The sequence below is a fragment of the Odocoileus virginianus genome, chromosome 25 (assembly GCF_023699985.2).
Source record: "Odocoileus virginianus isolate 20LAN1187 ecotype Illinois chromosome 25, Ovbor_1.2, whole genome shotgun sequence".
Taxonomy (NCBI): Eukaryota; Metazoa; Chordata; class Mammalia; order Artiodactyla; family Cervidae; genus Odocoileus; species Odocoileus virginianus.
The window spans coordinates 14,074,537-14,098,984 of record NC_069698.1 but is presented as its reverse complement, the minus strand read 5'-3'; the positions used below and the strand labels follow the sequence as shown (position 1 = coordinate 14,098,984).

The window sequence follows — 24,448 nt, the reverse complement described above, 5'->3', positions numbered from 1 at the left end:
CTCACTAAGTGTTGGTCATTAATACTGACTTTGAAGTGAAGTGTTAGTCCCTCGGTCACGTCCGACCCTTTGTGACCCCATGGACTGGGGCTCGCCAGGAGCTTCTGTCCATGGGATTTCCTAGGCAAGAATACTGGAGTGGGTAGCCATTTCCTTCTCCAGGGGATCTTCCTGACCCAGGGATTGAACCCTAGTTTCCTGCCTTGCACACATACTCTTTATTGTGTGAGCTGCCGGGGAAGCTCAATACTGATTTTATTGGTATTAATTTTCAACTCTGACATTCCGTTTCAGCAAATTCAGTACTATATTTAAAAAACAAAACAAAACTATATTCTTCATTGTCTTCTTGTAGAATGTAGACATTCTACAATAGCAACCAAGTCATTCTCTGATTCTTCCCTCTGGCATTTATTTTTCACGCCCATTTTTAGCTTAGTTTGAGATTAGTTGGCTAGTTTTAGTGTTGGTGTTTGCTTAATTTTTACAGGTAACATATAAGGATGAGTGAGATTACCCAAGGTGAGCCGAACTTCCAAGGCTTAAGCATTGAAGATTCAGCCAAGGAAGCCCCACACTTTAACTTGTGAGATATCAGTCCCATTGCAGCAGTATTATCTTGTGGACCCAAAACCACTGTCTCTCCTGTTTCAATGTAATCAAATTATTTATGGGTCAGGCTACCATTCTTTTAAATATTTAAATTACAAAAAGTCAAGTGTCAACAGACAGTGTAGCATAATGGCTAGAAGGTCATACTCAAAAATAGACTGTTTATCTAGTTCTGCCATTTCTGTCTACATAACCATGGGCAGGTTACTTAAACTCTGTGCCTTCATTTCTCCAACAATGAAGCAAAGCTAAAAATACTATTATATCATATGATTGTTGTGAAGATTAAATGGGTCGGTACCTGTGAAGTGTTTAAAACTGGGAATGGCATATGAAAGCACTTTAAACAGTGTTTGTTATAGTAATTACTACCCTTCTGAAGGAGACTCCTTCACTGAGTGCAATATAAATTTTTGAGTGAACCTGTGATAGAAAAAGAAAGGAAAGGAATTAAGAAGGAAGAAAAAGGATGTAATTCTGGCAAGAACACTCGCTTACAGTACCCTCTGTGGGATATTTTCAGTTTTCAAGTAGAAATGACATGATTTATGTACCCATAACAACCTACCCCACTATAAATTTTTAAAAATTAAATAAATAACTAAACAAATGATTTCCTTCTAAGCAATATGCAATGCACAGAAAACCATATGTACCTGTATATTGAAAGCTGTGCTTTTGGCTCAGAATAGGTATTAGTTATGCTGCTGCTGCTAAGTCACTTCAGTCGTGTCAACTCTGTGCGACCCCATAGACGGCAGCCCACCAGGCTCCCCCTTCCTGGGATTCTCCAGGCAAGAACACTGGAGTGGGTTGCCATTTCCTTCTCCAATGCATGAAAGTGAAAAGTGAAAGTGAAGTTGCTCAGTCGTGTCCGACTCTTAGCGACCCCATGGACCGCAGCCTACCAGGCTCCTCTGTCCATGGGCTTTTCAGGCAAGAGGACTGGAGTGGGGTGCCACTGCCTTCTCCAATTAGTTATGCTATGGCTTCTATAAGTAATAAGCATAGAATATCTTATTTGATGAAGGATTTTTACTTTTTCTAATTATGGAATAAATGCAGGTTGAGAATCTTTAACTTTTTATAAAGTCACATTTTTGCTTACAAAAATGACTAGAAGGAGGCCTACTCCATTCTTTTCCAAATTAACCTAAATTGCCTGGCCAAACAGAGCACCAAGTGGAAACATACCAAGGAGAGTTGGGTTATCTAATTGCCGTTAGCACATTCTTCTTTTTCCTGTCATGCTCTGTACTGCAACTCAAAATGCCTTTTGAATCCTTTTCAATTGTTGACAGCTAATTTCTGTCCATTAGAGACCTACTTCTCACTGTTTGTATTTATCCATCTTAGGAGCTGCATCTTTTTATAACCAGCTACCTGTCTTTTTGTCATTTTCCCTTTCTCTTCTTGCTTAACTGTCCACTGGGATGATAGATTTCAAATTATATTAAACATAAACATGTAGTTAAGATATGCAACTAACACCCATGGTCATTTTCTTTTAAGTTATGCACCTTAACAATTGCTATTTACTTTTAAGGATTTTAAAAGTATATCTTTCGTAATTAGACTCTATCCTACCTTGAGATTATTAATAGAAGCAGGCAATATAAATTTAATGAGTTTTTGTTAAAAACATGCTTTTGCATATGAAACTGTCTCTGTCACCATTTCCCCTAGTGTTCTTACTGCCTAATATAGAGAAATACTTTACAGAAAGCGAAGGTCAAAAGTAAGTAAATAAAAAGTTGATAGGGTAATTCTATTCTTACCTTAATCAGTGACATCCAGAGACTGCTAAGGCCTTAGAACTTGTATACATAAGAAGAGAAGGGGCGTCTTACTTGGTCCATATTTGCGAAGATAGTTGAGAGAGTCTTATATGCAACCCTAGCTTAAGACTTCCAGTAGCTTATACTCTGGAAATCAGGGGATTAGGACAAGTGAAGAATGTCATTACTCAGTATGGAAAATAAAAGCAATTCGGCAAATACTTTGTCAATCTTCAGAAGAGAAACAATATAGAAAAAGTCACTGGAAACTACCTAGATTTTACACACCTCCGTTGCTGGGGGTAAGGGGTGGTACTTAACACATGAATCAATCCAGTATACATATGGAATTTGGGAATTCTTCTCATGGGTTTTAAAGGAGGATAGAAGTGACCTCTATTACACTTTTTGCTAATTATCTAGAATTACTTAAAATAGTGTTTAACAGAATGCACCCAGACATATAAATAACTAATGTAAAATCATTAATATCATTCATTAGACTTAAGAAAGAATTACAGTTAAAGTTACATTTCATTTTTAGAAATAAAGCTGAATGCTTGCAGCTGTAAGTAGCATGACTTTTCCCACATGTATACTAACATATCTAAATTGTCCTTAATTTTTATAAGAATGCTTTCTCAGAAAGTTTGATTAACTAAACAGAGGACTGCTGTTTTTTTACTTGCATTTCTCTCCCCCCTAAAAACTATTCAAGGCAGTTTAAAACACATATTAAAAATGTTTCATAAATTTGTACTAGAAGTAAAAGATTAGTTCCAAACAAGAAGGAACAAGTCTTGTCTTGATAGTTATTACTAGCAATGTATGTGTGTACCATCTCTACCTCTGAGACTTCTGGCAGCAGCAGAGACTAAAGAAGTGGTCACACTTAATATTAAGCCCAAATGCTGTAGGAAATATTGAGGGAATTGAGATTAATGACCTCAAGCAGAGTTTTTCTCACCAAATGCAGGTTTGTTTCATGTGATGTTTTCTGATTACAACTTTTAATAAAAGCAGACCTGACCAAGGTAAAGCACCGCTGATTGAAGGTGGCTTTTCCATTGGTATACCGTGAGCTAAGTTAGCGAAAAAGAGGTACAAGAATATGCCAGGTAGGACTAGAGTGGAAATGTGGGGAGTAAACCTAGGCTTCAAAAAGGGCTGAAATAAGAAATCAGAAAACTCTTGAAATGAAAGGTAATCAGTCTTTCTCTTGGTCTACACAGCCACGCATCTCTGTTTCTCTCTCTAAACACTAGTTTTACCTGTCTGTGTTCCTTTAGGAAAGGGTATCTATCTGCCCCATGACTTGTAAATTCATATTTCCCCTTCATATCAATCATGGATTAAAATTGGCAAATACTGTGAATCCTATCCTAAATTCCTGGAAGAGAGGCATGAGTGACCCAGTTTGAGTCAGATCTCCATCCCTAATCCAATTCATGTCTGGGAGCCTGAGCCAGAAAGAACAGTCTTCCAAGACCCTACCCTTGGATGGAGGCAGTTTTCAGAGACAGAACTGAAGAGATATCTTAAGAGATGCTTGAAAAGTGAAAGTGAAAGTCACTCAGTCATGTCCCACTCTTTGAGACCCCATGGACTATACAGTCCATGGAATTCTCCAGGCCAGAGTACTGGAGTGACAGTCTTTCCCTTCTCCAGGGGATCTTCCCAACCCAGAGATTGAACCCAGGTATCCCACATTGCAGGCGGATTCTTTAGCAGCTGAGCAACAAGGGAACCCTTACTGAAATTTTAAGGCTAGTCTTTAATGAGTGCTTAGATTCTCTATTCTTGTATTGAGGGATAATGCAGGTGCTTTAAAAATAAGATGAAGAAGATGCAGAAATCTTTCCACTATTAAGGCCAAGATATCCAACCAATATTTTTGCTCATGTGAAAATAAAACTTCCCCACATGTGCACTGAAATGGGCTGCAGGCAAAGCAAAGACTGTCCTTAGGAAGTGGATTTGGATGTGCTCCCAGAGTTAAACATTCTGTAGACTGAAAGCCTAGAGTCACTCCACAGGGTACTGTGGAAAGAAGATGATTCTGGCCTGGAAAACATTCAAAGCAGGTGTTCCAAGTCATCAAAAAGAAGCCCAAGGAGAACCGCTCCCATATATGTTGAGCTGCATAGTTGTTCAGCATGCTTTCTTGAATAAGCCATGGGAAAAGTATGTTGTACAAAGTAGAATAGGTGGTCTAGTTTGTAGACTTTTGATCAATTACCTTTTGTCTATCAAAGAAAATGATTTTAGTTTTGATAAAGTTGATGATTATATAATTGTTTATGGCGATAGGAAATTGGCAGAGTTATTTATGTCCAGAAGTCAATTCTGGTTTTTGAAAATGAAACCCAGGTCATCAACATATTGAAATAGATTTATCATTCTGTCTACCAAGATGGCATATATGCAGTTTGTCTACAATCAGTATCGAATTGTGAAGATACTGATTTAAAAGATGAATAAATAAAACACAGTACTGGTTCATATTACACAAGATTGTTCATGGGTATGTCAGAAAACTTTTCCCTTTTAGTTCACCATTTTTTAATTTTTTAATGCTTTTAAAAGCTTTATTTATTTATGTGTTTAATATTTTGACTGTAGTGGGTCTCCGTTGCTGCTCGCGGACTTTCTCTGGCTGTGGCAACTCTTCATTGCAGAGGTCTCTCTTGTTGCAGAGCAGAAGCTCTAAAGTGCTTGCTCAATAGTTGTGGCAGATGGGCTTAGTCCGCCACATGTGGAATCTTCCCAGACCAGGGAGCGAACTCACGTCCCTTGCATTGCAAGCCAGATTCTTAATCACTGGACCGCCAGGGAAGCCCTAGTTTACCATTCTTTTACAGCGGTATTTACTGTGATGTTTTCAGAATCCTAACACTCAGCTTCAGTTTTAAGTTAACTTGATTCTCTAGGCAAGGATGTAAAAATTTACTGAGAGGTCAATATGCAAAGCAAAGAGTCTTATTTTCTTGAAAATAATGGCAGTAAATAGTAGAGTAATACTGTGCTTAGCTTCTTGCTTCCAATACAGACTATTTAACTTGGAAACCTCACTTGTGGTCTCTGGGAAAGCATAACATAAATAATTTAGGGACACTCAGAAAATTGAATCAAGCTGTAGTTTTGTAGGACTATGGCCTTTTTAAAATTAGGGTTGCATGGAAACACTACTATATGTAAAATAGATAGCCAGTGGGAATTTTTTGTATGACTCAGGGAGCTCAGACTGGTGACCGGTGACACCCTAAAGGGGCGGGATGGGGAGGACGGGGGAGGGAGGCTCAGAGCGAGGGGACATATGTATACCTATGGCTGATTCATGTTGATGTCTGGCAGAAGCAACACAGTATTGTAAAACAATTATCCTTCAGTTAAAAATAAATTTTTAAAAAATAAATAAAATAAAATGAAAAAGGATTGATTCTCCTTCAGTCTTTCAGAACCAGTTATCAGTTCAGTTCAGTTCAGTCACTCAGTCGTGTCCGACTCTTTGCGACCCCATGAATCGCAGCACGCCAGGCCTCCCTGTCCATCACCAACTCCCGGAGTTTACTCAAACTCATGTCCATCGAGTCGGTGATGCCATCCAGCCATCTCACCCTCTGTCGTCCCCTTCTCCTCCTGCCCCCAATCCCTCCCAGCATCAGGGTCTTTTCCAATGAGTCAACTCTTCACATGAGGTGGCCAAAGTATTGGAGTTTCAGCTTCAGCATCAGTCCTTCCAATGAACACCCAGGACTGATCTCCTTTAGGATGGACCAGTTGGATCTTCTTGCAGTCCAAGGGACTCTCAAGAGTCTTCTCCAACACCACAGTTCAAAAGCATCAATTTTTCAGTGTTCAGCTTTCTTCACAGTCCAACTCTCACATCCATACATGACCACTGGAAAAACCATAGCCTTGACTAGATGGACCTTTGTTGGCAAAGTAATGTCTCTGCTTTTTAATATGCTGTCTAGGTTGGTCATAACTTTCCTTCCAAGGAGTAAGCGTCTTTCAATTTCATGGCTGCAGTCACCATCTGCAGTGATTTTGGAGCCCAGAAAAATAAAGTCTGACACCGTTTCCACTGTCTCCCCATCTATTTCCCGTGAAGTGATGGGACCAGATGCCATGATCTTAGTTTTCTGAATGTTAAGCATAGTGACTGGTTAAAGGCTGGGGTAAATGGTTTGGTGTTACTCAGAACAGGCTTCAAATAATTTCAAGCAATGATCAAAAACTTACCATGCAACTTACTCACTTTCAGAGGATAATCAAATGAGTTCTGACATAAGGAGTAGCAGGCTCCTATTAGATGCCTGGGATCAAATTGCTTAGGACACAGTGCTTGGGTCCATAAACTGAGAGAAATTACAGTCACACCCCAACATTGCTGGTTTCTGTGATTTCAAAAGATACGTCTACTGAAGCCATACAAGCGACAACTATAGCCTCAAATCTGCTTTATCATTAATGAGAAAATGAAGTAAAAGTCTTCCACAGGAATTTGTTTAGATCCAGATTTGGTGGTAATGAGTTTATAATTAGATGGGTTTAAATGGGCAAATTTTTCCACAATCTGATTTTAATATGCTGTCATGCTCAACTTGCCAGAAATGTCAGTTCATTTGTTTTTATTTTTGGTTTGTTTTTATATCCATGCAATTTTTATTAAGTCAGTGCATAAAATCTATTAAATATGTGCTAAATAGGACTGATTTCCCCCTGAATCTAGTCTGTCTGTTAAATAAAAAAGGAATCTTCAGGCAGAGAATTTGATATTCTTTGTTTAACAGAAAGTTATTTTATAAAATTAACCCTCCCCCATCCCATTTCACCTTATCCGTCCAATCCTATCCATCTAGCTGTGGGGAAAAACATACTCAGGAGGCTGTATTCAACATCAGTTGAAAAAAAAAGTAAATGAAGATAGGAAATATCCAGCTCATGCAACATAATAAGCAACGAGAAATTTTTTCTTGGAAATATAAAAACCCACTTTTCTTGGAACTATAAAGACCCACTTACTCTCCCTTCCCTGTGTATTAGGATATTGTTGTTGTTAAGTAGTTGCTCAGTCGTGTCCAGCTCTTTGCAATCCCATGGACTGCAGCCCACCAGGCTCCTCTGTCCATGGGATTTCTCAGGCAAGAGTACTGGAGTGGGTGGCCATTTCCTCCTCCAGGAGATTTTCCTGACCCAGGGATCGAACCTGTGTCTCCTGCATTGGCAGGCGGATTCTTTACCACTGAGCCACCAAGAAAGCCCATATTAGGATATGTATGTGGATAAATACAACTAAAGTCTTCCCTCTTTGGTTTATTATATTAAATAGGACTATCAAATTCAAGTAACAAAACCCTGACTGGCTTAATGAAAAGTGAGATTCAAGCTGAATCCAGGCTCTCCAACTATGTTCTCAGTACTTCCTCACTTCACTTCTGCTTTCTTCTCTGTTGGATTTATCTGCAGGCAGATCCTTCCCATGTATTTGCAAGAGTTTATATCTCCAGTAAGGCAATTTTGATGAAACTCATATCTGCAGTACCTCTACTTCTGAACCTGAGTGTGAATGGTAACTTGAGAAAAAACATAAGCACACTGACTGATGTCAGTTTAAATTTTCATGATCCACCCTTTGCCTCTCTCTTTCCAAACTCCAGTTCAGCCTCTTGATCTGTGTCTCAGACATCCCAAAGTACACCAAAACAACTCCTCAAGATGTTGAGCTATTTTGTGTCTCCAGATTTGTGATGTCATTTCTTCAAATAGAATGTCTATTTGAAGAATATCTATTCATCACCTTGGTGACTGCATATTTAATCATTCCAGTCAGAATCATCTTTATCAACCCTCTTTCACTTCTTCCTGTCAAGGTTATTACTCTCATACTCTTATCACATGACCTTCATACATACCTCCATTTTAGCAACAATTTTACTATACCACAATTAGGGCTTGCATCTCTAACCCCTTCACTGCAGAGAAACTACTGTGAGAACAGGAAAATATACTTTAGTGTTGTTTTAATTTGTTTCCCAAATGCTTATATCATAGTGTTTGGCACATTCTAAATGGTCAGTATTTTTGTCATTTTTGAATGGATAAATGAGTCAGTGAGTGAGAATTTCCTCAGGAAATCCTATGGAACGTTTTCTAAGTAATCAGTGTGTGTTTTTTCTCAGGATTTTTTCTAAAAAATAGATTCTAAATAAATCTTTTATAAGCCTTGTGAAACTTGTGATCTCTATACATGTAACTACAAATCTGCTTCTCTCAAATCACACTAACCTTTATACTAAAAAGCTATAACCTCAGATGCATATATATATGCCTGTACTGTGCTGTATGCTGTGTTTAATCATTCAGTCATGTCCGATTGTTTGCGACCCCGTGGACTGTAGCCCACCAGGCTCCTCTGTCCATGGGATTCTCCAGGCAAGAATACTGGAGTGGGTTGCCATGCCCTCCTCCAGGGGATCTTCCCAACCCAGGGATCAAACCTATGTCTGCCGCATTGCAGTCGGATTCTTTACTGTCTAAGCCACCAGGGAAGCCCATATATATATATGTATATATGCCAACCATAATGCAAATACCAACTATTATTATGATGATACTTGTTTAACAGTATTTGAACATAATAGAGTCCAAGTCAGTAATCCAGGGAATTTGTGAAATTTATAAGGAAATTTGATGGGTTTTTTTAAAATGATAAAATATGTATTTTGGGAACATGAGTATTTCAATTGCAAAGAAATGTTATCAAAGACCTATCAGAGCTTCCAATAACTATCTGAAATATAGACAATCACAAATTAAATTCTTGACATTTAGAATGTTAACAATAGTACCAGGTGTTTAAATGCCTCGATCTCTTTTCACTGTTCTTTGATACTTGTCACATGAAGCCTATTGTAGCAAGGCATGCTGACCATTTATTAATGCAGACAAAAATTCCTTTAAAAAAAAAATGACAGACAGTGTTTCATCATGCTGCACTACCTGCTTCTGCTTCTGCCTCTCCATCAAGTTGTACCAAACTCACATTTTCCAATTATCCCTGTATCATTTGGCATTTTTATCTGACAAGTAAATTAAGGTCATCCAAAAGAGTGAATCTTGAAGTCTTTTGTGTCCCAATGTAGCCACAGTTTGAAGTACTGAATTGCATTGCTTCTGGAGAAATTACAGAACAGTGGAGGAAAGCACGTATGTGAAATCATTTTCTGAAAAAGTATAATCCCAGCTAAGGGTCTTTATGTCAACAGAAATGTTTCATGAGTTTTATTTCCATTGAGCTGAGAAGAGAATTCAGTAACTGGCTCACTAGACTGGATCAGAGTCTCTTGCTATTCTCTTTCTCTCGTAAATCAATCTTAGGGATATTTTTCTTGCTGGTAGATGGCATCAAGTGTTGAATGAATATAAAACAAACATGTTAATACAATGTCAGGCCAAACCTCTTCTGCTAAATAGCAACTTCATTTAAAGCCTAGCCTGGGATATTTGAATGAAGAAATTTACTCACACTATTTTAATTTATTTCAGAGCATATTAAATGCCAAAATACAAAGGTATAAAGGAATTTTTGTGTCTCTAGAATATTTTAGGCATTTACATTACCAAAGAAATCACATATGAAAATTTTCTTTTAGTCAGAGGCTAATATCTAGAATGTGTTCTTTATCACTTCTTTATGAAAACATACATTTATTAATCCCTATGTTTTGTAAGGCACCATGCTAACCCCATGTGATATAGAAAGGCAAATGATATTATTTCTGCCCTCAAGAATCTTATGATATATTTGAAATGGACCAAAAAAACCCCAGAAATCTTCAGAAAATGAATCATTTTTGATAGTTAAAGTTTTCAGACACAGGTTTGGTCTTTAAAATTATTTTTATAATTTTTAAATATATTGAAGGGAACTTTTTTTTTCCTAATCATGCATCCACAAACTCCTGCCCTTCTATATAAAATATCTTAGCCATATCTAAGCATGTTTTAGTTGACCTTGGCTGACCATAGTAATGTATTGAGTTCTGACATAGTGAGTCCACTGGTGCTCTTTGAATTTTGTAGGGCTGTTTGATCCTAAACTCCTGCCTCCAGAGTAGTATGTATTTTGGAATTTTATGTCAAATTGTCAGTTTTCCCAGTTGTTCTTTCAGTCAGCGTAGCAGTGTGCACTTCCATCCAACTCCCTCTCTTTAGGTATCTCATGTCTGGTCTTAACACTTAATTTATATCTGCTATACCGCTATATGAATTCAGAAATCAATAAACATATCTGAAGTAAGAGTGTGAGGCACTGAAGCTGTTTTATGAGTAAGCTCTGCGTTCTTAGTGTGTGACCATCTGTCAGATGTTTCTTCAGAGGCTCCTTATGTCTGCCTCGTTTGCCACTCCTCCACTGTGTGCCACATAATTGAAGTTCCCATCGAGCTGAATTTAAATGCATGTGATAAGTGGCTGAACTAAGAAAATAGCTGTGGGGTTAGGAGAGAATGGGACTGAATTAAGAAATAACTTTAAAATGGAGGAATGACAGGACTGATGATCCGCCGGCACTATGTGAAGGCTGAGTTCAAAGTTTTAGGCTTTGATTTATGTCGGAGTGTTTTGCCTATGTTCTCCTCTAGGAGTTTTATAGTTTCTGGTCTTACATTTAGATCTTTAATCCATTTTGAGTTTATTTTTGTGTATGGTGTTAGAAAGTGTTCTAGTTTCATTCTTTTACAGGTGGTTGACCAGTTTTCCCAGCACCACTTGTTAAAGAGGTTGTCTTTTATTATTGTATATCTTTGCCTCCTTTGTCGAAGATAAGGCGTCCATAGGTATGTGGATTTGTCTCTGGGCTTTCTATTCTGTTCCATTGATCTATATTTCTGTCTTTGTGCCAGTACCATACTGTCTTGATGACTGTGGCTTTGTAGTAGAGTCTGAAGTCAGGCAGGTTGATTCCTCCAGTTCCATTCTTCTTTCTCAAGATTACTTTGGCTATTCGAGAGTTTTTGTATTTCCATACAAGTTGTGAAATTATTTGTTCTAGTTCTGTGAAGAATACCATTGGTAGTTTGATAGGGATTTCATTGAATCTATAGATTGCTTTGGGTAGTATAGTCATTTTGACAATATTGATTCTTCCAATCCATGAACACGGTATATTTCTCCATCTGTTTGTGTCCTCTTTGATTTCTTTCATCAGTGTTTTTTATAGTTTTCTATGTATACGTCTTTTGTTTCTTTAGGTAGATATACTCCTAAGTATTTTATTCTTTTTGTTGCCATGGTGAATGGTATTGTTTCCTTACTTTCTCTTTCTGTTTTCTCATTGTTAGTGTATAGGAATGCAAAGGATTTCTGTGTGTTAATTTTATATCCTGCAACTTTACTATATTCATCACATAAATCACTGCAGGATCCTCTATGACCCACCTCCCAGAATATTGGAAATAAAAGCAAAAATAAACAAATGGGACCTACTGAAACTTAAAAGCTTTTGCACGACAAAGGAAACTATAAGCAAGGTGAAAAGACAGCCTTCAGAATGGAAGTAAATAATAGCAAATGAAAGAAACAGACAAAGGATTAATCTCACAAATATACGAACAACTCCTGAAGCTCAATTCCAGAAAAATAAATGACCCAATCAAAAAATGGGCCAAAGAACTAAACAGACATTTCTCCAAAGAAGACATACAGATGGCTAATAAACACATGAAATGATGCTCAACATCACTCATTATCAGAGAAATGCAAATCAAAACCACAACGAGGTACCATTACACACCAGTCAGGATGGACTGCTATCCAAAAGTCTACAAGCAATAAATGCTGGAGAGGGTGTGGAGAAAAGGGAACCCTCTTACACTGTTGGTGGGAATGCAAGCTAGTACAGCCACTATGGAGAGCAATGTGGAGATTTCTTAAAAAACTGGAAATAGAACTGCCATAGGACCCAGCAATCCCACTCCTGGGCATACACACTGAGGAAACCAGATCTGAAAGAGACACGTGCACCCAAATGTTCATCACAGCACTGTTTATAATAGCCAGGACATGAAAGCAACCTAGATGCCCATCAGCAGACAAATGGATAAGGAAGCTGTGGTACATATACACCATGGAATATTACTCAGCCATTAAAAAGAATTCATTTGAATCAGTTCTAATGAGATGAATGAAACTGGAGCCCATTAATCAGAGTAAAGTAAGCCAGAAAGATAAAGACCAATACAGTATACTAACACATATATATGGAATTTAGAAAGATGGTAACGATAACCCTATATGCAAAACAGAAAAAGAGACATAGATGTACAGAACAGACTTTTAGACTCTGTGGGAGAAGGCGAGGGTGGGATGATCCGAGAGAACAGCACTGAAACAAGTATACTATCAAGGGTGAAACAGATCACCAGCCCAGGTTGGATGCATGAGACAAGTGCTCAGGGCTGGTGCACTGGGAAGACCCAGAGGGATGGGGTGGGGAGGGAGGCGGGAGGGGGAATCGGGATGGGAATACATGTAAATCCATGTCTGATTCATGTCAATGTATGGCAAAAACCACTACAATATTGTAAAGTAATTAGCCTCCAACTAATAAAAATAAATGAAAAAAAAAGATTAAAAAAAATAAATAAAAATTAAAAATTTTTTTAAAAAGCAAAAAAAAAAAAAACCCAAAGTTTTAGGCTTGAATATTTTTAAGAGTGGTGTACTTACTGTGATTTTACTCTCTTAGGCTATAGGAAAGTCTGAATATTTTAAAATATTTTTAATATAATTTTCTGGTCACATAATGTAGGATGGATTAGGAAGAAACACTATGGGAAAACAATCTAATAAAAAATTATAGAGCTAGCCTAATCTGTAAGGCTGAAATTTTAGATTACCAGTGGTAATAAACACAAGATGATATCAATATAATGATTTGACTCTGGACGAGGAGTTATACGGAAAGGTAAACCGGAGATGACCTCAAGTTTCGTTTCTAGGTGACCAAGAGAATAGCATCATTTTCAAAATCACAAAATCTTTTCATCTAGGAGAACTAGTTCTTCAGTTTTCACTTCTGTCTCACTCTTATGTCTACATGAGCATTTAGTGGTGATTTTACAGGTTGATGAGTCTCCATTGTATATTGATCTATCTATCTATATATACACACACACATATATATATATAATTTCATAAGGTTAAACCAATATTGATTGCTATATATCCCTTGAGAGGGGATTACTTTTTTCCCTGAAAAAAAAATGGTAATGATTTCCTGTATTGACTATCAATAAAGCTTACAATTAACTAACTGGGTGCTTTCCATCCGTTACTTTGTAGAGACTTCTTTGTTTAAAAAACTATTTTGGTGACATGATGAGATAATATCATTTGAAATTTTGACATTTCATCTAAAATTGGGAGTCATAAATAAAGCATATGAACATGAAACAAATACATTCCACAATGTATTTCACTGGGTAGAATTTTGAGAAATGCTTTATTCAAAACAATCATATCAGTGCTGTCACCCATAGCTTTAAAAAAGTTGTTCAAACAGAAAAGGGTTAACTTTAAAAAGCTATTGCATAGAAAATGACACAGAATACAAATAACAGATTTCACTTTGAAATGTAAATATAAACTAGAATAATCTTGATTACAGAGAGACAAAATCATATGCCTCCATAGAAGAAAGTTCTTTGGTTTAAAATAGCCAAATTGCTTTTCCTTCATACTTTCCTGAAGACATGAAATCTCTCTCTTTTCTTTCTTTTTTTTTTTTTTGGATACCAAGTAAATAACTTCACTTTTTTTCTCTTTAAATAGAAAAACTACAGCAAACCTCACTTACAGTCATCCTGACTTATGCCAAACATTGAGTGGGTGCTAAGTCCTTGCTCAGTAACAATTTTACAACTCTCTTCAGATAATTGCTTCCTCTTAAGGAAGTATGCGTCTTTCCAAAGCATAGAATGAAATATGTCATTTTAATATACTTATCTTTTTCTAAAATTATAGCTTCATTCGATTAAGCAAAGGAACAACTCCTATCACCTAGTTGCAAACACATTTTATTTCTTACCATGGATTTTATTGTGTTTCTTCTTAAGGACAGGTTTGTTCTCTTTGGTGTTACTTACGTGGGTAAATCTTATGTATATATACACATTTCTCCTACAAAACTAATTAGAAATATCTTCTCAGGATTGAAAAAATGAATAAGTGGAAATATAGATATGTTTTCACCACAGAGGAGTTTGTATCTTTACTGTATTTTATGAAATTTTATGACATTCATTTTGTAGGTGATTTTATGGTTTATTTGTCTAAGTATCTGTTTATTTTTTAATATATTTATTTTTGGCTGTGTCAACACACAGGACCTTCCTTGTGGCATGCTGGATCTCCAGTTGTGGCAGGCAGCTTTCTCTGTAGTTGTGGCATATGGGGTTAGTCTCCCCAGGGCATGTGGGATTTTAGTTCTTAGACCAGGTAGCTGACCTACATCCCCTGCTTGAAAAGGCAGATTCTTAACCACTGGACCAGCAGGGAAAAGTCGCTTAGAGTTGTTCACATTAATGGAGCCTTTGAGACCTCTAACCCAGGAACAGCTCATCTTCCTCCTCGTCCTTCCCCTCCTCCCCTCCTCCTCCTTCTCCCAATATATCACGTTTCCAGACTCCTGCTCTGCTGCAGTGAGATGCCGTGTGGTGCGGGCTCAGTCATGTCTGACTCTCTGCAACCCCATGGACTGTAGCCCACCAGATTCCTCTGTCCATGGAATTTTCCAGACAAGAATCCTGGAGTGGGCTGCCATTTCCTACTCCAGAGTATCTTCCCAACCCAGGGATCAAACCAGCATCTCTGGCACCTCCTGCACTGGCAGGCTGATTCTTTACAAACAGCACCAACCTGGGAAATGCCCTACTCTGCTGATTCATCACCAAAGGCTGTTTATTCTCTTCCAGAGCACCTTGCAGTTTCTCTTTTGTAACAGTTCTTAGACTTGTAATTACTTGATTGCTGTTTATCTTCCCCACTAAACTATAAATCCAGGAGGTCAGTGTTTATTGTTTACCACTATATCCCCAGTATCTGTCTCAGTGCCTGCCATATAGTAGGTGCTCAATAAACTAGACTCTACTAGCACCTCTATGCTGTCAATCAATTAAAAAGAAAACAACATTCTTAACCTTGGATTCAAATTTACAAGCTTAATCTACTCAACTTGATTCAATGTAAAAGTCTATACTTATAGTAGTCTCTGCCTCCCAGGAAGCATTATCTCCAAGAATACAGAATAATTGGATTCTACTGATTTAAATAGTGTTAGATAGACTTACTTTACATACATATTGTTGCTACCTTCAGGGTAAATCTCTACATATTAAGTGAAAAGTGAAGACATGGATAATCCTGGGTTAATCTAACCTGTTTTATACCAGAATCATCTAATCCATTCACATGAGGAAGTGAAGTCGCTCAGTCATGTCCGATTCTGCAATCCCATGGACTGTAGCCCACCAGGCTCCTCCGCCCATGGGATTTTCCAGGCAAGAATACTGGAGTGGGTTGCCATTTCTTTCTCCAGGGGATCTTCCTGACCCAGGGATCGAACCCAGGTCTCCCTCATTGCAGGCAGATGCTTTACCGTCTGAGCCTTCACATAAACAAACATTTATTGAGCTACTACCATGTATCAACTTCTGTAGGTCCAATACTGCATTAATTTCCTGGGATTACTCTAGCAAATGACCACACTTGGTGGCTTAAAACACCAAATTTGTTCTCTCATATTTATGGAAGCCAGAAGCACACTCTCTCCTAAGATTCCAGTAGAGGTGGCCCTGGGCATTCCTTGGCTTCTGGTTGCACAACTCATCTCTGCCTCTGACTTCCTACAGCCTTCTCCTCTTTGTCTTCTCTTCCCACGTCTCTTATAAAGGCACTTGTCATAAATTTGAGCCCATCCGTTTGATCCGTGAAGACTGAGGTCCTCACTTTTACCTACAAATTCCTTTTTGCAGGGAAACGTGGAGAGGATGTCTTCATTGAACATATTACACATACTATAGTGAATATAGTCCCCACCCTCATGGAATTTGCAGTCTAACAGAAAGATTATTTTAAAAAACGTAATTTCAATGAAAAACATCATAGAAATTTATGGATAAAAGTAGTATAAGTGTCCATGGGAACATATATCTGGGAACCTAACAAAATCTAAGCAACCAGAAAACGATGTGATGTTGATGTAGGAGGACTGAACAGAAATGGACCATGATAGAAAGTCAACGCATTGTAAGAATTTGCAGAAGCAGCTCCTGCAGCTCAATTCCAGAAAAATATATGACCCAATCAAAAAATGGGCCAAAGAACTAAACAGACATTTCTCCAAAGAAGACATACAGATGGCTAACAAACACATGAAAAGATGTTCAACATCACTCATTATCAGAGAAATGCAAATCAAAACCACAACGAGGTACCATTACACGCCAGTCAGGATGGACTGCTATCCAAAAGTCTACAAGCAATAAATGCAGGAGAGGGTGTGGAGAAAAGGGAACCCTCTTACACTGTTGGTGGGAATGCAAGCTAGTACAGCCACTATGGAGAACAGTGTGGAGATTCCTTAAAAAACTGGAAATAGAACTGTCATATGACCCAGCAATCCCACTCCTGGGCATACACACTGAGGAAACCAGATCTGAAAGAGACACGTGCACCCCAATGTTCATCACAGCACTATTTATAATTGCCAGGACATGGACGCAACCTAGATGCCCATCAGCAGATGAATGGATAAGGAAGCTGTGGTACATATACACAATGGAATATTACTCAGCCGTTAAAAAGAATTCATTTGAATCAGTTCTAATGAGATGGATGAAACTGGAACCCATTATACAGAGTGAAGTAAGCCAGAAAGATAAAGACCAATACAGTATACTAACACATATATATGGAATTTAGAAAGATGGTAACGATAACCCTATAAGCAAAATAGAAAAAGAGACACAGATGTACAGAACAGACTTTTGGACTCTGTGGGAGAAGGTGAGGGTGGGATGTTCTGAGAGAATAGCATTGAAACAAGTATACTATCAAGGGTGAAAGAGATCACCAGCCCAGATTGGATGCATGAGACAAGTGCTCAGGGCTGGTGCACTGGGAAGACCCAGAGGGATGGGATGGAGAGGGAGGCAGGAGGGGGGATTGGGAAGGGGAACACATGTAAATCCATGGCTGATTCATGTCAATGTATGGCAAAAAACACTACAGTATTATAAAGTAATTAGCCTCCAACTGATAAAAATAAATGAAAAAAAAAAAGAACTGGCAGAAATTTAGCATGGTTCAAGAATAATTAGAGATGAATCTGGAGATATATACTGGAGCCATTTGTAGAATCCCATGTTAACAAAATTAAGGGCTTTGAACTTTATCCTGATATAAAATCACAGGTCTCTGATTAGCCACACTAATATGATAAAAAGGCAGAAATTATCCCTGTCCAGACCAAGAGCTACAGCACAGGTTTTGTGAATTCCCAATTTCCAAATAATGGCAGATTTTGTTCTTCCCAGTGTTTGATTGCAGCCTTAGTAAATAATGCAATATCACAGTAAAATTTCTCTGAAGGTTTGTGCTGAAAGTGAAAGTGAAAATATTTAATTCAACATTCTCATTTTTACAAACATGAAACCAGGGTCAAGCAAGGCTATGATTGTTCTAGAACACACAAGCCAGTTGTTCTGTTAGTAAAAATGATGGTATAAAATAGTGGCAATAGTATGGGCTTCAGTTCAGTTCAGTCACTCAGTCGTGTCCGACTCTTTGCGACCCCACAGACTGCAGCATGCCAGACTTCCTGTCCATCACCAACTCCCAGAGCTTGCCCAAACTCATGTCCATCGAGTTGGTGATACCATTCAATCATCTCATCCTCTGTCGTCCCCTTCTCCTCCTGCCTTCAATCTTTCCCATCATCAGGGTCTTCTCCAATGAGATGAGTCAGTTCTTCACATCAGGTAGCCAAAGTATTGGAGCTTCAGCTTCAGCATCAGTCCTTCCAATGAATATTCAGGATTGATTTCCTTTAGGATGGACTGGTGTGATCTCCTTGAAGTCCACGGGACTCATAAGAGTCATCTCCAAGAACAGTGTGGAGATTCCTTAAAAAACTGGAAATAGAACTGCCATATGATCCAGCAATCCCACTCCTGGCCATACACACCAAGGAAACCAGATCTGAAAGTGACACGTGCACCCCATGTTCATCACAGCACTATTTATAATTGCCAGGATATGAAAGCAACCTAGATGCCCATCAGCAGACAAATGGATAAGAAAGCTATGGTACATATACACAATGGAATATTGCTCAGCCGTTAAAAAGAATTCATTTGAATCAGTTCTAATGAGATGGATGAAACTGGAGCCCACTAATCAGAGTGAAGTAAGCCAGAAAGATAAAGACCAATACAGTATACTAACACATATATATGGAATTTAGAAAGATGGTAATGATAACCCTATATGCATAATAGAAAAAGAGACACAGATGTACAGAACAGACTTTTAGACTCTGTGGGAGAAGGCGAAGGTGGGATGTTTAGAGAGAACAGCATCAAAACATGTATATTATCAAGGGTGAAACAGATCACCAGCCCAGGCTGGATGCATGAGACAAGTGCTCGGGGCTGGTACACTGGGAAAACCCAGAGGGATCGGGTAGAGAGGGAGGTGGGAGAGGGGATCGGGATGGGGAATACATGTAAATCCATGTCTGATTCATGTCAATGTATGGCAAAACCACTACAAGATTTTAAAGTAATTAGCCTCCAACTAATAAAAATAAATGAAAAAAAAAAAAAAGAGTCATCTCCAAGTACAGGCTTGGAGCTTGATAAATCAAGGTTGGGTGGCCAGCTTTCTTGTGTACAAGGCATGCGACCTTATGCAAGTAATATAACCACTTAAACTAGGAATAATAATAGTACCCACTTATTAAGACTTTTATGCAGATAAATTTTATAATGAATTTGTAGTACTAAGCATAATACTAGTGGATAGTTTACTATTAAATATATAAGGCTATTGATGATGATGAGATTCACAATGTTTTCATAATCACCTCAGCCCCATCATCTGCAGAATTTTACTATAAATGTGCATCACATTATACACTCTTATTTTTAAATTTATATTATACATTGTTGTTGTCATTTAGTCACTCTGTCATGTCTGACTCTGTGGCCCCATGGACTATAGTCCTCCAGGCCCCTCCCTCCATGGGATTCTCAAGGCAGGAATACTGGAGTGGATTGCCATTCCCTTCTCCAGGGGATCTTCCCGACCCAGGGATCAAACCCTGGTCTCCTGTACATATACACACACAATATTCTGCACAGAGGGGTGTTTAGAATTCCTAGTACAGAGGTTTAACAAACAATTATGCAGAAATACACATTTTTCAAAGTGTCACAACTTAATAATCTGTTATCCAATTAAAATTTTAATTGAAGCAAAGTTCATAAATATGTATTCATCAGGGTGAAAAGAAGATATATTAGTAGTACTGGCATTTTACTAAGCAATTATTTAAATTAAACAACACAATTTTCTGTAATGAGGTAATCTGATTTTCCAAAGACAGTCAATTACATAATATTCTCCTCAATCTGTGAATACATGGTCTCAATAAATCCCCTGCTACCTGGCTACCCTGAAAATACATGTTCCAGGTTTAAAATTCTTCAACTATACTATATATTTTACAAATATACCAGTTTGTAAGTAAATAATGTTTTCTTTTGAACTGCCACCTTCATATTCAAGAAATTAATGTTAGTTTCTATAACATCTATTGCTTATAATTTGTTATTCAATAATTTTCATGAAAAAAAATGTGACATTTTAAGGCACACATTAATTCCCATGATATCAGTATTATTTTGAAGATTAGAAAATACAGTTAGGACCTAATAAAAAACCTTCAGTACATTACCCATTGGATAAAATTCAACTATTTAACTTGGTTCTGTACAGACTGTGAGCTACAACTCAACACTGAAATAGATTGCCTGAAAATATCTTGATTAAATCATAATGACTAACATCTGATTCCCAGGTTCAGTAAATTTTTTACTAAAACCTTAAGATAAATGATTTCTGTATTTATTTACGTTTAGGTTTCTTAAAAATCCTCTTAAATACTTGACTGGTTTCTTACTGACTCAACAATAGCATTTAGCGTTTAGATATTCTCTAGTAGAAATATCTTTTTATAAGAAAGTTATTACCATGAATATAAACTTGCACGTAGCTTATCACATACTTGATTCCCAGATAAAGATCCACTTCTTTGGAGGTCTTTCTCAGGCTTAATAAATTTAAATGATTATGGTAGAGAGTTAAGTGGTTTGCTTTTCGGTTATATTCTTTCTTTTGTTCAGCTTGCTGCTTACAACTGATTAATTAATAATTTTTATAATAATCTAAATAAAAATCAAGCTTTATTCAAGTTAAGGGATATTAGAGGCACTGATTGATTTAATACTTTAGAATATTGATAACAAACTGAATTATTATTGTGAGTTTTAGTATAGGAAGGAGAAATTTTAAAAATATCTAACATCTGAATTCTGGTGATAGTCACATGTGAGGTGGATCAAGTTCTTTAACTTCTCTGGGGTTCAGTTTCTTTACCTCTGTTACTAAGCAATTACTCATATGCTGTCCAATTAAATTGTATCTTGTTAAAACTTCAGTAATACAGAGAATGAAAAGTGTCAGTGAATTAATTTAAATAAAAAGATTCCTGGAAGGTTAGGAAAACATACAGCCCTTGCAGTTTCAGTACAGTTTTGTCAATGAAAGGAGTTATATGCTGTTACCATATATAATCTATACTTTTCTTCAAACAAGGGAGCTTTTACATATCATGTTTTTAATGAATTTAAAAATGACCAGCTTCCCTTGTGGCTCAGCTGGTAAAGAATCTGCCTGCAATGTGGGAGACCTGAGTTTGATCCCTGGGCTGGGACGATCCCCTGGAGAAGGGAAAGGCTACCCACTCCAGTATTCTGGCCTATAGAATTCCAAGGACCGTATAGTCCATGGGGTCGCAAAGAGTGGAAGACGACTGAGTGGCTTTCACTTTCACTTTTTAATGACTGCTAGTCAAACTTCGGGAGAGGCAGTGGCACCCCATTCCAGTGCTCTTGCCTGGAAAATCCTGTGGATGGAGGAGCCTGGTGGGCTGCGGTACATGGGGTTGCTCAGAGTCAGACATGGCTGAGCATCTTCACTTTCATGCATTGGAGAAGGAAATGGCAACCCACTCCAGTGTTCTTGCCTGGAGAATCCCAGGGACAGAGGAGCCTGGTGGGCTGCCGTCTATGGGGTCACACAGAGTCGGACACAGCTGAAGTGACTTAGCAGCAGCAGTCAAACATCTAAGCATCTACTATGTACACTCCTGTGCTATAGAGGTGGGAATTCATAACTTTGATTTTTTAAATAAGCTCTATGAAACGTAAAGAAGTACATTCTTAAATTATGCAATAATAGCCTTTCTATTTTGTGAAAACAGACATTGTAACAGTCTGTAAAGTCTGATCTGTTGGTATATGATCAGGCCACTCAAGATGACAGTTCTCTTGCTCTCTTATATGACTTCTGCTCAACCATCCCATGGTTCACTTACACCCTACTCACGTGACTATCCAATCCTCTTAATTATAGGGTTTAATCAGTAACTGCCTACATTCTTGTCCCAGCTTCTGGCTACCCTGATAACTGATGAGCCAACCTCAAGCCAATTCCCCCTATAAACGGCTACCCCACTTCCACCCCCACTGTGAGGACCGCTACTGTGTCCTGACTGCTGTCTGCTATCTGTGATGGGGTGTTGCTCCAGGACTTTCCAACTGTAAGATCCCCTCAGTACTAGACTGTTGTTGTTTCTTTCACCGGCTCCTGGCTTTCCTTTGTCTCTCAGATGCGCAACTACAGGGTTTGCAAGCATATGGACGTAGCCCAACAGTTGGCAAACCTGTTCAAGGAAATAGCAATTACATAAGCAAAATCCTTTAGTTCATCTGCTTATTTAATTATGCAAAATCTGATTAATCTTAAAATGAGGGGTACTAAGAACCCATCTGCTTTCTTAGTATTTTTGTAAAAAAAGAAAGGGTTATGGGTAGATTAAGGCTTCAATCTTCAGCCCTCATTTTGGATCTGCATCTTACGTGTCAAATAAAGGGCAAATTTGGTGGAATTTTTTGGTATTCATTACTGGATTTTCAGGAATAGAGTAAGTTGTAAAACATTTGGCAGTGACAGGTCACCCAGGGAAATGTTAATACCTTATCTGTGTTTCAGCTTCTGACATGGCGGAGCAGGGGCAGATTCTTGTGATTGCCACCGCGGCGGTGGGAGGATTCACTCTTCTCGTCATTCTTACTCTCTTCTTGTTAATCACTGGCAGGTAACTGAATTATACCAGGATATTTCCAGGATTTGTGGGGAGCCATTCTTCTTATACACTATGTGTTCAAGGGCTTTTAAGCTTAAAGAACTGTACCTAAGAGAAAAATAAGTCAGGGAAGATTCCACTTTTGACAAGTGCACCTTTATGTGGCAACAGGTCCCAGAACCTGAAAGCCACTGAAGACCTGAGAAAAACACTTTAAAACAGTGAATGAGAAAAGCCTATTCAATAAGTGACTTCTGAGTTTTTCCTTTACTACAATCAAATGATATCATTAAATGGATTTTGCTTGGGAAAAAAAAGTAGTTCAACAAAGAAATTGAACAATTTATATAAAAGTGCTTTATAAACTTAATATTATAGAAAAAATTTTATCCATTAAATACTGAACATATTGATATTAGAATTGCATTAATTTGGTTATGTAATCAAGTTACAATATTTTCCTGCTTAAGTGTAATATGGATAAGAATTTTAAATGACAATAAATTTAATGTAGCAAATGACCTAGACTTGAATCCCAACCAGCTGCTCAAAGTGCTGCTTCCACCTAAACCTTAGATTTATATTTTTACACAGTTTTATTATGACAAATCATCACTCTTGCGGCTAATAGTGTCTCAGACTTCATTTAAGCAGTGTCACATTTATCATCAGTTTTAAAGAATGCTTCTAAATTCATTATGGAAGTTCATTCAAATTATATTTTATTTATATTTATTCAATGTGTAACATAATTAGTTCAATTTCTAAGTTATATTTTATGTATTTATAGAATATGAATTAAGGCCTTATTGCTACTGAGCATTTCAGCAAATGATTTAAATACACATGTAGAAAAGTATTTCATTAAAAGACCAGAAAATACTGCCTTAATACATAAATATGACAAGCTTGAAGACCTTACAGTCATTGTCGGCTAAATAAGATTGGCCTGGTAAACCTGAGAGATAGGCACGACTGTTATATTTATTTGGGATTCCCGAAACAGAATTTGAGTACCATTAAAATATGACAAAAACCACTACAATATTGTAAAGTAATTAGCCTCCAACTAATAAAAATAAATGAAAAAAAAAAGATTTAATAATGACAAAAATTGAAAGTTGAAAATAATTGGGTACAATTTCCATGTTTGCCAATTTATATGACATCAGAAACTTCCTTAACTTTCTATATTAAAAAAAAGTTCAGTTACATAAGATAAAACATTCATTCTGAAGCATGACTTAAGCACTTTGCTAGGGAACCATTCACTGGAAATTATTCTATGAAAATTTTAAGACATTTGAATAAATATGCAATTTGTCATAGGATCTGAAGCCAAATTCACATTGAAAGATTAGATTGTGCACCACAGATGTATTCTGTTTAACCACTTGGAATTAGCAGTTTGATGAACTGTCAGATAATATGGATGTTGATGAATTTTTCATGCTAAAGAAGTCATAGGAGATAAGTTCCTGCCTCCATTCTTCAGGACATGGTTTTTCTAAGAAAACAGAAGACACTTTTACCACTTCCAATTTAAAAAAAGAAAAATAAA

At 37.5% G+C, this 24,448-nt stretch overlaps 1 protein-coding gene across 9 annotated transcripts in view; it reads left to right on the top strand.

The window, feature by feature from the left end:
- Nucleotides 1-24,448, top strand: part of EPHA6 (EPH receptor A6) — a 938,174-nt gene that overhangs the window by 626,878 nt on the left and 286,848 nt on the right. For all 9 annotated transcript variants that reach the window (XM_070455030.1, XM_070455027.1, XM_070455034.1 and 6 more), the window contains one exon: nucleotides 22,794-22,899. In XM_070455030.1, the coding sequence (XP_070311131.1) occupies nucleotides 22,794-22,899 (106 nt within the window). The remainder of the gene's footprint in view (nucleotides 1-22,793; nucleotides 22,900-24,448) is intronic.